At 37.5% G+C, this 15,618-nt stretch overlaps 2 protein-coding genes across 2 annotated transcripts in view; both read left to right on the forward strand.

The window, feature by feature from the left end:
• Positions 1-15,618, forward strand: part of LOC129011217 (phosphatidylinositol 3,4,5-trisphosphate 3-phosphatase TPTE2-like) — a 716,449-nt gene that overhangs the window by 388,838 nt on the left and 311,993 nt on the right. The window lies entirely within an intron of this gene.
• Positions 1-15,618, forward strand: part of LOC134738007 (mitochondrial intermediate peptidase-like) — a 163,218-nt gene that overhangs the window by 17,044 nt on the left and 130,556 nt on the right. Inside the window, 5 exon segments of the mRNA XM_063650642.1 lie at positions 1,981-2,163; positions 2,726-2,882; positions 8,289-8,337; positions 10,108-10,168; positions 13,546-13,598. Of these exon segments, the coding sequence (XP_063506712.1) occupies positions 1,981-2,163; positions 2,726-2,882; positions 8,289-8,337; positions 10,108-10,168; positions 13,546-13,598 (503 nt within the window).

Consider the following 15,618-nt stretch of genomic DNA (forward strand, 5'->3'; position numbering starts at 1 on the left):
AAAGTGCTGGGATTATAGGCGTGAGCCACTGCACCCGGCCTTAATTTTTAAGGTCTCATACAAATATAACTTATAAGTTTGAATGTAATAGAAATGTTTATTTTTAACATTATTTAATAACACAGAAATTTCATAGAATTTTTGAAGAGTTCAGATTATTGTACATTTCATTGTTACCACAGAATGATGAAGTGATGTGCCTGGCAGATCATTGAAGTCGGCATGAACTCAGTTTTTATTTTTCCAGAGATTTTATCAGTTGATAAAATCTTCAAGGTAGTTAATTTTATCACATTTTTTTTCCAAAGTAAAAGTTTTGAAGAAAATTTTGGAACTGTAATGTCATTTCAAAATCTTGTTTATCTTTTTTGTTATTCCACTTGTTACCATTAGGTGGTGATAAATGGCCATATCAGAAACAAAATAAGCAAAGAGAAATCTGGACTGTAAAGAAATGGGAGTCTCCTAAAACTTTTTTCCATGAAATTTGAATTTTCTATATTGAAATTCTGGGAATATGGGATATAAACTCAATTTTTTCAGCGTCTTATCAAGCATGCGTCTACATCATCTATGTTTATCTTTAAAAAGTATATTAGTATTGTGGCTTAATCATTTTTTAGGAGCATAGAACAGTTTAGAACCTGTTAATTGCTATCTCCTCTCCCAGAAAGATTTGTGTACACATTCACCTGAAGCCCAACATGAGCCCAGTGCGGAGCCTGTCTAGTTTTTTAGTAACCAGTAACTGAAAATTCATATGCAGAGCCTGTCTAGTTTTTTAGTAGCCAGTAACTGAAAATTCAGCCCTTCTCCTCCAGTCAGCCTGACTAATTATGTGGTTTCTACTTTATATTTCATCTTAAAGCATTTATGGCAACACCTTTGCTAATACACATTTTCTCAGGTGATTGTGTGTTACAAAGGTATGACTGCAAGATTAAACCTAAGCAGATGTGTCCGCACCATCCACATCCTCATCACTGACCATTTGAAGGCCTGGCAGGAGCAAGGACCATGTGCCACATGGCAGGGACACAGAGTAGAAGAAAGGACCATGCCCTGGGGCTCCAGTCTACTTCTTAGACTTCCCTGTATCATTCTGTAGCAGCTCAAGCACATGCAAAATCAGAACTTTTTTCCCCCCTGAGACAGGGTCTTGCTTTGTTGCCCAGGTTGCAGTGGTGTGATCATAGCTCACTGAAGCCTTACCTCCTGGGCTCAAGTGATCCTGCTGCCTCAGCCCCACAAAGGGCTGGGACTGCAAGCATGTGCTACCACACCCGGCCAAAATCAGAACTTTTAAAATGTGCTTCGCCCTTCTGGAGGCTCACTACACTTTTGCAAAGAACTGTATTTTTTTTTTTTTGAGACAGAGTCTCCCTCTGTCTCACAGGCTGGAGTACAGTGGTGCAATCTCGGCTCATTGCAACCTCCGCCTCCTGGGTTCAAGCGATTCTCGTGCCTCAGCCTCTCGAGTAGCTGAGATTACAGGCACACGCCACCACGCCCAGCTAATTTTTGTATTTTTAGTAGAGATGGGATTGCACCATGTTGGCCAGACTGGTCTCCAACCCCTGACCTCAAGTGATCTGCCCTCCTTGGCCTCCCAAAGTGCTAGGATTACAGACGTGAGTCACTGCACCTGGCATGTGTTTTTCAATGTTGTTAATTTCAACAATTAGTTATATAACCTAGACGCAAAATAGAACTAGAAGTTATGTAAACCTTAAAGCATAGAAACATCAGAAAACCATAAGTATGATCTTTTTGTTAGAATATTAAATATCTGTTAAAAGTAAAATTAATATATTATTTATAATATAGTAATAATGTATTCATTTTACTAAACTTTAATATTTTGTTAAATGATAATTCAACAATGTATATGTTGATTTGACATCTTTATATTTTGTTTATTAAATTGTGAAATATTAATTCAAAATGCCTTTAAATAACTTTTACTCCTCCTGCATACAGCGTAAAAGAGCAGTGGACCTCAATGTTAAAATCTTGGATTTGAGTAGTACATTTCTTATGGGAACCAATTTTCCCAACAAGATTGAGAAGCATCTCTTACCAGAACACATTCGTCGTAACTTTACATCTGCTGGGGATCATATCATAATTGATGGTCTCCACGCAGAATCGCCAGATGACTTGGTATGTGTTTCATTCTCTTTGTTGTTTAGGTCCCATCTGTGCGTTGCTACTGTTTTAACCCAAAATTCAGTGATAATATAATAGTATCCTTAAAAACTTTTTAGCATTACTAAGCCCTAAAAATTTAACTTGTGGAATTATTAATGCCATAAACACTTCAAAGAATGAAAATGATTTAATTACTTATATTTCCTACAAGACTCCTTATTTTTAAATTATGATTAATAACAGCATTGACTGACATTCTAGACTACAGAGACTTTTAAATTCATGCAGCCTTACTTCTCCTGGTTAAGACGCTTTATAGCATAGAGATCCACTCACTGGGTAGAGGTTTGCCCCGCCGTACCTCAGAACAGTACCCTAGAGCTGCAGTCAAGTATGCTGTTGCATCCCATGCTATTTTATGACTCTGGAAGCTTTATCGCCTCGTGTAGACCATTGCTTTATTTTGAAAGCGGTGATCATCTGCAGATCAAGTGGCGAGCATGAGCCTGTGTTATTGTTGCATAGGACTGTGTCGTGGTATTTATAGCCTTCACCATTTACTTTTTAAACACAGGTGCGAGAAGCTGCTTATAAAATTTTTCTTTATCCCAATGCTGGTCAATTGAAATGTTTAGAAGAATTGCTCAGCAGCAGAGATCTTCTGGCAAAGTTGGTGGGGTATTCCACGTTTTCTCACAGGGCTCTCCAAGGAACGATAGCTAAAAATCCAGGTAAGCCTGTTTATCCATCATTTAAGGGCAAAATAGGATTTTTATGAAACTGAGCTTTTGATTTTAAATAGCTGTAAATTAGTGTTCTATTTTTAATACATGCAGAGAACCATTTATTGAGATTTTCTATGTATTTTTATAGGAACCATTTTTAAATAGAGCTAATAATTTGGCATAATTCTGTCTAACCAAAGAATTTTATTTTGTGTGAATGTTGAGAGTAAAATCATAACCTAAATTTTCATTTTGATGTTAGTCTAAATTGTTTTTATTTTAACCCAGTTTCTGTGCTGAATTTGACTAATTGGTTAGAATTAGGGTAAGAGAATGAAAGATCAGTATGTTTACTGAGGTCGAGGTTAAATGTAAGTTAGATCATATAAAAAACACAGTCAGATAAACCTCCTTTTCAGAGAGAAGAGTACTTCTTAGGAAGGTTTGTGCTAGGTGAGGTGTTATGGAAGTGTGTCGTTGGGTTTGTCATAAACTTGCCTTGTGCTATGTTGAGTTCCTTATGATTCATAATGTCTAAGAGAAAATGTTACACAATAATAATATAAATATACATAAGACGTTTTTTCAAAAGCATTTATTAAAACTTACAGTTGTAATTTAGGTGGTGAGTCAGGAGTAGGGTGGCCATGATGGTGGAGCTGTGTGAGACTCAAGGTCTTGGCAGTGAAGTTGCAAGACTTAGTGAGGGTGAGAGGGAGGAGGAGGCATTGTGGTGGGCCCCCTGGGTTTCTGGTTGTACATCTGGTTAGACATTCCACTCACGGACAGAGGGGACACTGGGGGCAGATCATAACCTGAATCCTCGCTTGTCTTTATTCCTTCTGTGCTTATCCCTTCTCACCCTAGCATGTTCCTGTCTTCTCCAAAGTTCTCTAAATGCACTCAATCTTTCTTCTTACTCTTTCATAAACAACTGTTTCCCTTGACCTGTCAAGGCTCTCGGTTAAGTTACAGGCGTGTCACGCTCGTTGCGGCCTGGGTTCCCTTGCTCATGTCACTCTCCTATGGAGAGCAGCTTTTCTTCCTGGTCTGCCTGTTAAAATCTTACCCCGTTTTTTTAGTGCTCAGCTCAAAACCCACCTCTTTCATGAAGCTGGTTAAACTTTTTCACTTTCCTTGGACTCCCTTGTCCCCAAACCCTTAAAACACTTATAATTTGTTTCATATAATCGAAGCTCCTAAACAGATATAATATGTATGTTATGTATTAAATGTGTGTTTTTAGTGTATGTTTTTTCTTTTTTTTGTAAGTATCAGTTTGGTGAAAAGTATGTTTTTCTGTAGTCGCTGTTGTCAACAGTTTGATTATAATAGTACCATATTTTTATTTTATATTTATATAAAATAATAATATTTATATTTATAAAAAATAATAAATAAAATAATAATATATAATAATATATAAAATAATACCATATTTTTATTTTATATTTGTATAAAATAATAATATTTATATTTATAAAAAATAATATATAATATATAATATATATTTAATATATAAAATAATATATAATAATATATAAAAGATATAAAATAATAATACCATATTTTTATTTTATATTATATAAAATAATATTATATAAAATAATAATAGTACCATATTTTTCTTTTATATTTATATAAAATAATAAAAAATAATAATATTAGAATATCATTCAGTGCTTATCCTGTTGTTATCTCATTTCCTTCCTCTGCCGCTCTGTGAAGTAGGTATTTGTATTCATGTCACAGATGAGGAATCTAAAGTTAGGTTATATTGCTAAAATGTGGCAGAACTGAAACCTAAACACATATTCTACATTTATGGTTTTCCATAGGCTGCTTGAGACCTAATGCCCTGTGTTTTATATCATCTACATCCCATTTTTGTTTATTAATTCAGCAAATATTTACTGATTGCCCACTATATGTCAGATATTATTCTCGGTCATGGAAATAAGTCAGTGTATAAAGCAGAAGAAAATTCCTATCCTTATGCAGTTTACATTCTTGTAAGCAAGGGAAGACAGTTAAGAACGAAATAAGTAGATAAAGTATGTGGTATGTTATTAGTTAATACAAGCCGTGGAGAAAACTGAACAGGGAAGGGGATAAGGAATGTGGGCATGTAGGCTGGTGTTGGAGTTTTAGAGAGCATTGTCGGAGGGCACACTTAGAATGTGGAATGTGAGCATGCTCTTGACAGACACAAGCGTGAGGCTGTGGCTCTTGCGGGGAGAAAGGTTTCAAGCAGATTTACTATCAAGTGCTAAGGTCTTGAGGCAGAAAAATGCCTGCCACGTTTGAGGAGGGCAGAGTGGCTGAAGCGCAGTGTGTGTAAGGAGAGTGGCGAGAGGTGGGAACAGACTAACAAGGGACGGCATTAAGTAGAGACTTGATGCAAGTGCAGCAGGTCACTGTGGGGGTTGGGGCAGAGGAGTGAGATGATCTGACTCCAGTGCTAATGGTGAGTGAGTGCTGCTGTTCCTGAGAGAAGACTGCAGCAGGGCCAGGGTAGAAGAGGGCCTGTTTAGATGCTGTTTTGCAGTAACCATGATGAGAAATGTTGGCATCTTGACCAGGTGGTAGCAGGGAAGGTGGTAAGATGTGATCAGATTCTGGGTACAGGGTATTTGGAAGAGGGAGCCAACATTTTCGACCTAAGCAACTAGAAAGATAATGAGTTACTACTGTTAACTAAGATTGGGAGGACCGGGAACTTGGTTTGGTTCAAGTTAAGTTTGAGATACCAGATAAGGTTCAAGTGGTGAAGTTGGGTAGGCAGTTAGATAGAGTGTGGAGTTCTGAGCTTCATATGTAAGTCTGAACCTCTAAAATGAGATTCTGATACCGCTAAGAGAGTGAACTTAAAGAACAAGTCCAAGGACTGCGCTCTGGGGCCTTCAAGTTTAAGAGGCCAGGCATGTGAGGAACTGCTAGTTAACGCTGCCAGATGTAAGGGCCACTGAGGGAGGTGGAAAGTGATTACAGGGTGTGGTCCTGGAGGCCGTGCAGAAGGTCTGTCTGCAGGAGAAGGGAGAGATCAGCTGACTCATGCTGTGGCCAGGTCACATGTGAGGAGGGCTGGGCATGACCACTGGCTGTAGCAGCGTGGAGCTCACTGGACCTGCAGCACCCAGCTCTAGATTCTGTGACTGGCAGGTCACCCTTGTGCACTAAGTGCTTGGTGTGCTGATGTATTGGCAGGGGGCTGTTGTGCACATCATCACATAAGATGTGCTCTGGGTCCTTGAGGATTTAAAGCTTAGTTGAGGAGCCGGATATATGCATATAAAAAGATAAATAATAATACAGGTTGGCACATTTTCAGTGCCGACGGAGTAGTACAGACAAAACAATGCCATGGGATTTAGGAGCTCGGGGTGTTTGTCAGATGCGTCTGTGGCTGTTGAAGGCGCCCTGAGAGAAATGAAACCGTCATGCACAGTGATGGAGTGAGCCCTCAGCAGAGCAGAAGGAAGACAGGAGAGGCTGACTGAGGCTAAGGCGGGCATTCATGTGGCCAGTGAGGCCACAGGAGGAGGTAACTGCGGTGAGGCACTTAGTGGGAGGTTTCAAACTGAATCTTAGTATGACAATTCTCTGGGGACATTGATTGAGGCAGGCCAGGTGCGGTGTCTCATGCCTGTAATCTCAGCATTTTGGGAGGCTGAGGCAGGCAGATCGCCTGAGGTCAGGAGTTTGAGACCAGCCTGGCCAACATGGTGAAACCCCATCTCTACTAAGAATACAAAAATTAACTGGGTGCGGTGGTGGGTGCCTGTAATCCCAGCTACTCAGGAAGCTGAGACAGGAGAATCCATTGAACCCTGGGAGGCAGAGGTTGCAGTGAGCCGAGATGGCACTTCTGCACTCCAGCCTGGGTGACAGAGCAAGGCTCCGTCTCGAAAAAGCAAAAAAAAAAAGATTAATTGAGGCAGATTCTTCACATGTAAAGTGACTGGAAGAATAAGATGGGTGAATGTTAAAACATGGTTATTAAGAAATAAAACGTATACAAGCATACGTGGGGATTCATTTGAAAACAGTTTGGTATGGTACCTGGAATGTAATCCTAAAATGAGATTTCATTGTTGGCTAAATAATGTCTTTGTTCCCCAAAAATTCCTATTGTTGTTTCATATGGCCCATGAACCAGTGTTTTCAGAATTTGTATACACAGGACTTGTTAAGTATTGACAGTGGCAAGAAACCTCATGGTTTGGGTTTAGGTTAACCACCATTATTTATTTCCTTAGTCTTTTATTTCACTCAAAAGGAGATAACTTAAATTGAAGAGAGGGCAAGAAACTTAAAACTGTATAAAAGATTATCTGGAAAATATAAACATAGTGTTTGTGGTGAACTAAAATGCATATGAAAGCTCTGTACACATAAGTCAGTGATAAAAAGTGCTACATTCAGAAATACTTACAAAACATTTCCTCTTGTGAGAAACGGTGGTAATTCTATTACACTGCCTTTATGGGTTTGTAAATTATGACAACTATGGCAGAAGTATTTTAATAAAAATACTTTAAAAATTCTATCAAAAGTTAACATTTATTTTTCTCATTTTGCTATTTTTTCATATTTATCCTGAATAGATTATTCTACAGTTGTATGTAACAATAAAATTGTTATCAAGAAAAACATTGATTTTAAAAAATTTATTTCAGGGAATTATACTTCTACACTGCACCTATTTTTATGAAGAAAGCAGAGTCTAGATATCTCTTTAAAACTTTGAAAACATCAGACATGTTTAAGAACTTTTTTTTCTTACACATATGAATAGATAGAAACACCTTGAAATTTTGGACTTTTTTCTTTAGCCTCCTATTAACTCTTTTTTTTTTTTTTTTGAAATGGAGTCTCACCTTCTTGCCCAGGCTGGAGTACAGTAGCACAGTCTGGGCTCACTACAGTCTCTACGTCCTGGGTTCAAGCTATTCTCCTGCCTTAGCCTCCCAAGTAGCTGGGACTACCGGCATGCACCACCACGCCCGGCTAATTTTTGTATTTTTGGTAGAGACGGGGTTTCACCATGTTGGCCACACTGGTCTTGAACTCCTGACCTCAGGTGATCCACCACCCCACCTCCCAGCCTCCCAAAGTACTAGGATTACAGGCATGAGCCACCTGATCCCATTAACTCTTTTAATTTTGGGATATAATCTGAGCTGTGGACTATTAGTATGCCAATTTAATTTTTTTCTGATTAAAAGATCATCATCACCTAGAAGTATTTACTGTATGTTTGGTATATGTTGGTAGCTCTACTTCCTTTTGAAAATCATCACTTTAAGGGAATTGTGGTATATAGATTATGATCATCACATAATAATTTTAACAGATATGTTCATTTTATTTCACATAATTGAAGATATTTTCTTTTGGATTTCATTTTAGAGACTGTCATGCAGTTCCTTGAAAAACTATCTGACAAACTTTCTGAAAGGTTAGTTTTTATTCTACTATTTAGTTTTTTGGTTATATGTTATTTAGTCTTTTTAAAGAAGACTAGATTTATTAAAAATTAGGAAGTGACCTAGAATATAAGTTTTGGCATATTGGACCAGACCTGTCTCACTATGAGACATACTTTGAAAGGCCATAGTTGTCTTCCTTATATGCCATTCTTGAAAACATAAGCTGTCCCCTTTCATTAAACAATTGTTTTTAGAAATTTACCTTTCATTTGCACTTTAAAAATCTTTACCTAAATGTTTTTGAAACTTTATTTTAACTTGTACCATGAATTTTATGACAAGTTCATAAAGTAGTGTTTCTCTTCTTTTGGCCTAAATACAGGAGGCTCATGGATGTGGTGTCTTTTTGATTTTGTGTAGTATTTTAAGAATGTTCTATCTCAACATTTGTAATTTCAAGCTGAAGTGTTTTACTGCCTTTGGTGTGTCCATTTGTTATATACAAGTTGAGTGTCCCTTATCTGAAATGCTTGGGACCACATATGTTTTGGATTTCATTTTTTGGGGTGAATTTGGAATATTTGCATATACATAATGAGATATTTTGGGGATGGGACCCAAGTCTAAACACGAAATTCATTTATGTTTCCTATACACCTTATACACATAGCCTGAAGATAATTTTATACGGTGTTTTTAATAATTTTGTGCCTGAAACAAAGTTTTGGCTGCAACCTATCACATGACATCACATGTGGAATTTTCCACTTGTACCATCATGTCAGTGCTGAGAAAGTTTCAGATTTTCAGATTAGGGAGGCTCAACCTGTATTCCTGCCTCTCTGCCCCTCCCCTGCTCAGTGCCTTCGGTCATACACTTGCCCTTCACTGGCCCTCTTCTGGGACTTAGTTGAGAGGCAGCACACCTTTAGGTACTAAGGATTTTAGGAAGAAGCAGTCATGGTTTGTAAAAAAGGATGATGTTTTCTCTTTTTCTCTTGTGATGCTAAAATTTTGTTTGCCTGTTTTGGCTACACCAACACATCGGATCTTGGCTCACATTTCTGTTTTGGACTATAAACTCATGCCTTAGAACTCATTCTTCTCTAGTTTGGATTATGTTTATAAATTCTAAAATTTTCTTTTAATCCTGGTGAACCACTGTGTCTTTGATACAATAAAGAAAGAGGGTTAATTATGCACTTATTGAGGATTTATCCTGCTTTACTTAGTTAAGTGTTAGTAGTCTTTCTCTACATAGCTATAGATTTTTGAGCAAGCATAGCTTCATCATTTTACAGGTATATATAGGAATTAATTCCAATATACATGTCATATTCTACAAATATTAAATACCCATTTAATTATTGACCAGCTAGAGTTTTTCTATAGGGGAAAAATGACTAGAAACCTTAAATGTAGCCAATGATAAAATTCCTTTCTAGGAGTTAATTTGTTAAGTCTCTTTTAAAGGTATAGGAAAAAGTAGTGATTTAAAGTTTGCTGATGAATGCTTTGCATATTTGTAATGACATTGCTAATTTTTCCAAGCTTTAGTACTCTTGAGACGTTTATCCACCATGATGCTTTTTAAGGTAGAAATTGCATTAATATGCTGCTTTATATATTGTTATTTCTCATGACACTTAGGTAAAATTTGGATTAATAGTGATTTATGTGTGCACTACTAATTATATCTAATCTTATGAATATTGGAATGTAACATAAGCAAACTAGTCCTTTCATAATGTAATTGTTAAAATTTTGTCCTAACAAGTAATGATAAACCTGTTTTATAGAACTCTAAAAGATTTTGAGATGATACGAGGGATGAAAATGAAACTGAATCCTCAAAATTCCGTAAGTATGTTGGAATATTTTTATTATAATATAGACAGTCTGTCAACTGAAATCAATACCTTTTGATTCAGGAACTTTCTTGTGATAGGCTACAGGTCCATTTAGTCTTGTTTCTGATCCTCAGTTTTGGTGAATAAAGATGTTGAAATATTTGATTCTTATGTCCCAAACTGATGTTGCCTGTACATACAGCATTTTTGTTGAGGAGTCGACATATTTTATGTATATACACTAACACAATGTGTATATATTCATGCAAAGACTGCTTTCATTCTGTGGATTGTTGGCTTCTCAGTTTGAAGCAGACTTTAAGGAGACTCAGTGGAGGCTTCATCTGGCAGGTGGCAATTTTAACCATCAGTGTTAACGTTGCAGTTCATTTGCTTATTTGTTAGCTAATTTATGGTGCCCGATTGAGTAGGTCAGTATTTGACTAACAAAGTACACCACATTCTAAAAACACTTAAGTGTTGTTTTCAGTCATATGATTATATGATCTTCCTTATGTGATCCAAGAGTATAGACAAGTATTGTTATGGCCAGAATGCTGCCCAGGTGATTGGGGGAGTGCCCTGAAAAGTGTCGAGATTCCGGATATTAGGACGCATTCCCATTTGGTTCTAGGGCACTACAGGATTGCCGGGGTTGTCTGCACCGTTCTTTTCCAAATGCTGTTATTCATTCTTGACTTAGTTGCCGCTGCCAGAGCCATAGTCATAAGGAAGATTTAGGGAAATGGGCCTTGCAGATTTACAAACTGTTTACTAGCTTCCCAGATACAGCCACTGGGAAACAGATTAATCCCATTAAACTCAGCGATGTGTAGAGTAGCATGTCAGTCTGTTCATTTATGGAAGGAGCTGTGTCTAGCAGAGTAACTACTGTTAGTCATCTGCACACCTTGGCCTGGTAGGTAGGCTCATTTGGGAAACCAGATAATAGGTAAGAATTTAGTTTGGTGACTATAGAAACAGAAAAATAAAAAACAAAATGTGTTGCCAAAAGCTAATTCAGTAAAAGTGAATATGACTTTCAACTGTTATCTGTAGCTATTTGTATATAGCTTATGGATACAATTATTCTGCAGATATTTGTGAAATGTCCAATCTCCTCATGAAGTCCCTGCTTTGGTGGATGGTGCCACCATTCACCGTGCTGCTCTAGTCAGGACCTATACTTAATCCAGACCAGTGGTTCTCAAAGTGTGGTTCCTGGACCAGAAGCAGTAGCATCACATGGGAACCTGTTAGAAATGCAAATTCTTGAGCCCCACCTCAGACCCACTGAATCAAAAACTGGGGTGAGCTCCACAATCTGTGTTTCAACAAGCACCCCAGGCACTGCACACTCCCCTCCCCCGTAATCATTTGTTAGGTTCTGCAGATTCTCCCTCCCTGTGAACTCGTGTCTTCTCCTGTGCCCATTGCCATAGCCTGGGTTGGGATCATTATTCTCACCCAGATGGTAACTGGGATTGCCTAACTGGTTTCTAGCCTTTTGTTTTTGCTCCACTCGAAGCCGTCTTGGATTCAGACAGTTTAGCCATGTATTTAGCTCAGTGTTAGGCATACAATTGGTTGTCAACACTTATTTGAACTATGAATGAATAATGAATGAATGAATTGCCACCAGAGGGATTTGTCTAAAAAGCAGATCTGATCTTGTCACTCTATTGTTTAAAATTCTTCAGTAGCTCCTGGTTATTCTCCAGTTTCCCTTCCTACTGCCCTGCTGCTCCCGCCAAGCCCTCATGATTTGGCCCTTGCCTCCTTCTCTAGCTTCATCTTCTGCTGCCCCTCCAAGCCGAGGCTGTGTTCTTTGCTCTCTCCTGATACCTGTGCGATGCTCGTGTGATCTCTATTCACTTAGTTTTGCTTTCTTTCCTTGCTTTGCTTTCTTTGATTCTTTAATTTGAATTAATATTTGCGTGCCAGCCACATAAATACGGCATGGTAGGCAGCTTCCAGTCATTTACAAACACCACCTACAGGAATGTCTTTCCCCCTTTCTCATCTGGATTAACTGCTTCTATCATAAAACTCAATTCAGGCTTTGCCTTCTTGAGAACATTTCCGAACCTTCCGCTGTGATTTAAATACTTTTCTTGTGGGCTGTGTTTTACATGGCACAATGTAGACATGACATACTATCCTCTGATTGTTGAGTCACTTGCCCTTCTACTGCCTAGGCTATCATCCTCTTGTTTTTGTCTCATTACAGCCTGCACTCTGTCTGCATCTAGCAGATAGCAAATAATCATCTGTTAGAGAAAATGTGTGCCAGGACCTGAATACTGTGGGGCTAGGGTTCCGTGGACACAGTCCCTGCCCTTCAGGCACTCATGGGGAGAAAGAAAATAAGCCTACAAGTCTCTTAGGTTGTCATACATCCCATGATATAAGTATTACCATGGAATATGGGAAATAACACCTTGTTATTGGAGGAGATTATGCCTAAACTGAAATGTTAAAGGATAATGGTAATAAGGAGAGCAGCCAACATTTGTTGAGCCCTTACTCAACGCCAGATAGTCTACTTAATAGTTAAGTACATTCAGCAATCTTATTTGGGAGCTACTGTTGATTCTTTCAGCAAATATTTATTGAGTGACTACCCCGGGCCAGGTACTGTTCAGGGGACAGGAATGTAATAGGGAAGGATGCAAACAAAGTCCCTGTCATCATGTAGTTTATAGTCTGGTATGGATTGGAAACTTGAGCCCAGGCAGTCTGTCTTCACAGCCTGGTCTCTTAACCACTCTTTTGTCCACCTGGACACCTAGAAGGAAGGACAATTCATTCAAGTATTCAAACTTTCCCTTCTTTCGGTATTATGTGCCAGTCATCAAAAGCAACTAGTACTGTAGTACTTCTTTATGACATATTTTCTTTGCCAAGATTAGAGTTAATTCTGCCTTGGTTACATTTTAAATTGCTGCTTTCATTTTTGATATCTACCCAAAGCTTCTTGCTTAGATTTAGAAAGAACCTTAATCTTACCTTTAGTACACTCATCTTACCTGCAGTGTGTTTTATGGATTAATACATGGGTTACATTTTGGGAAAAATTTCATTATGGCTAATATAATTCATTAATGTTTACTTCTGTTAGATTCCACTTTAGAATGACATTTGTTTGTCTTTTCCCCAGATTCTGGGGTAGGTCTTAGTTATACTTCACTGTCCCTTGATTACAGGGAAGTCAAAATAAGGAGCCAGGTATTTTCTGCCAAGCTATCAATTTTTTAAGGGATTCTATAAAATTGTTGTGATTTACATGAACAGTAGCTGGTTTACATTCTATAAGCTGGCCACGTTGCTGATAAAAACTACGAAAGAGTCAGTAGCTTTCCTTAACAGTGAATTATTCCATTGTAGGAAGTAATGCCTTGGGACCCCCCCTACTACAGTGGTGTGATTCGTGCAGAAAGGTAAGTTTTTCAAGAAATACCCGTACAGGAAAAGGAAAAAGGAAACTAATGTTTATTCAACAGCTATTGTCATCCACTGAGTCGCCCACAGTACAAACCCTTCCCCTGACACCATTCTTTCTGCTGGCGTGGTCTGCTCCACTCATGTATTCTTCAGCTGCTTGTATCATTTCCTTGTTTAAAACTCTACAATCTGGTCCCTCTCCAGCCCTGCCCTTGCGTAACTTTCTGGTTCTCTTCCTAGGCTGTGAGCATTGCTGGAATCCTTGTTGTATCCCATTGCTGACCCAGAGTAGGGGCTCAGCATGTGTTTACTGAACCAGTAAAGGAATAAAGTGGTACATGGCATGGTGCTATGTTATTTTCCTTTTTTTTTGAGGCGGAGTCTCGCTCTCTCCCAGGCTGGAGTGCAGTGGCGTTCTTATGTTTTCTCATTTTTATTTTGACACATATATTGTCAACACATTATTGGTCCATCTGGAAGGATATAAATGAAATAAAGATTTAAGGAACTTAAGTTGACAGAAGTACTCCTCTGGCTTCTGTATCCTCCTGTGTTTATTATATTGGAGAAAAGTAGATATGTCCTTCTCTCCCTACGGACACACTTTCTGTAATTTTTATATTATAAACCCAAGAAATAGAGCTCTTTTCACAGTGAACACATTTTAAAATGTTTATAGCTGAAGCAACTTTATATACCCAATAGGAATTTTTTTAAAAAAATCTCAGAATCCTACTCTTTAACAACTTATTAACATTTTTCTCTTGTAGTTAATTTTTGAGATATGCTGTTTAGGAGAGTTAAAGTTGATTTAGGTAATAGAAGAAAATGTAAGTTTTTTGGTTTTTTTTCCTCATTAAAGCATACCAGCATGTACTGTGATGATATGTATATTTATTTGGTATTAAGCTTTAAAATATTTTTATTACTATGCATTATTGAAGCATCAAGTAAAGCATAGTAGGTACTTCTCCAAAATAAGACGTATTTGCTTAATTATTTATTTCGGCATTTGTCATAAAAACAGAAAACAATAACTTTCTATGTTCTTTTCTATACCAGCAGGATGAAGTAGCCTAAGATCAATTAGTGTGTTGAAGCACTTACTCACTTAATTTTCATTTATTTTCCTCTCTTTGGGCTCCATCTATCACTGTTGCCAAAACCATTTTTACTTACAAGGCATAATTGTGTCCTAACCTTTAGTTAAGAATATTTGGTTAGATTCTATTTTTTATTTTTATTTTTCATTAAACAACTCTTTTTAGAGACAGGGTCTCACTTTGTCGCCCAGGCCAAAGTACAGTGGCGCAATCATGGCTCACTGTAGCCTTAACCTCCTAGGTTCCAGCAGCCCTCCTGCCTCAGCCTCCCAAGTAGCTGGCACTACAGGTGCGTACCACAACACCCAGCTGATTTTTAAATTTTTTTGTAGAGATATAGGTTCTTGCTGTGTTGCCCAGGTTGGTTAGGTACCATTTTTTTCAAAATGTGTCTCAAATTCAGCATCAGTCTTCTTTTTAGTGAAAACACATAAACTGTTATTCAAAATCTATAATAATTTGGTTATGGTAAACAACGAGGGTTTAGAATATATTTGTTTTACAAAATTGTTTTCTGGTTGCAGAACTTGAAACCCTGCTCCCTATAGTTGCATTAAAAAATAAAATGTCTCTTTTAAAATTCTGTCAAAGAAAGATTTGGCTTGGTCGTTTCACCTGTTAAAGATGTAGCATAAATCAGTAATAAAATTTATTTGTACTTTCCATGTTTATGTAAAGCATTTGATTTTTGACATTGGAGAGTAATGTAAATTAAATATACTTAATATTAAATATTCTAATTTTTAGAATTCTAATTTTAATTCTAAATAGTTAGAATATTAAATATTCTAATTTAATAAATATTCTAATTTTTGCTACTCTCATTTTTATCAGGTATTCCTTTCATATCATGTCCCCGATACCTGATTATTTTCATTAATGCCTTGGCCTTAAATATAAGTGATAGTTTTTT

This window comes from Pongo pygmaeus, chromosome 14, assembly GCF_028885625.2.
Source record: "Pongo pygmaeus isolate AG05252 chromosome 14, NHGRI_mPonPyg2-v2.0_pri, whole genome shotgun sequence".
Classification (NCBI taxonomy): domain Eukaryota; kingdom Metazoa; phylum Chordata; class Mammalia; order Primates; family Hominidae; genus Pongo; species Pongo pygmaeus.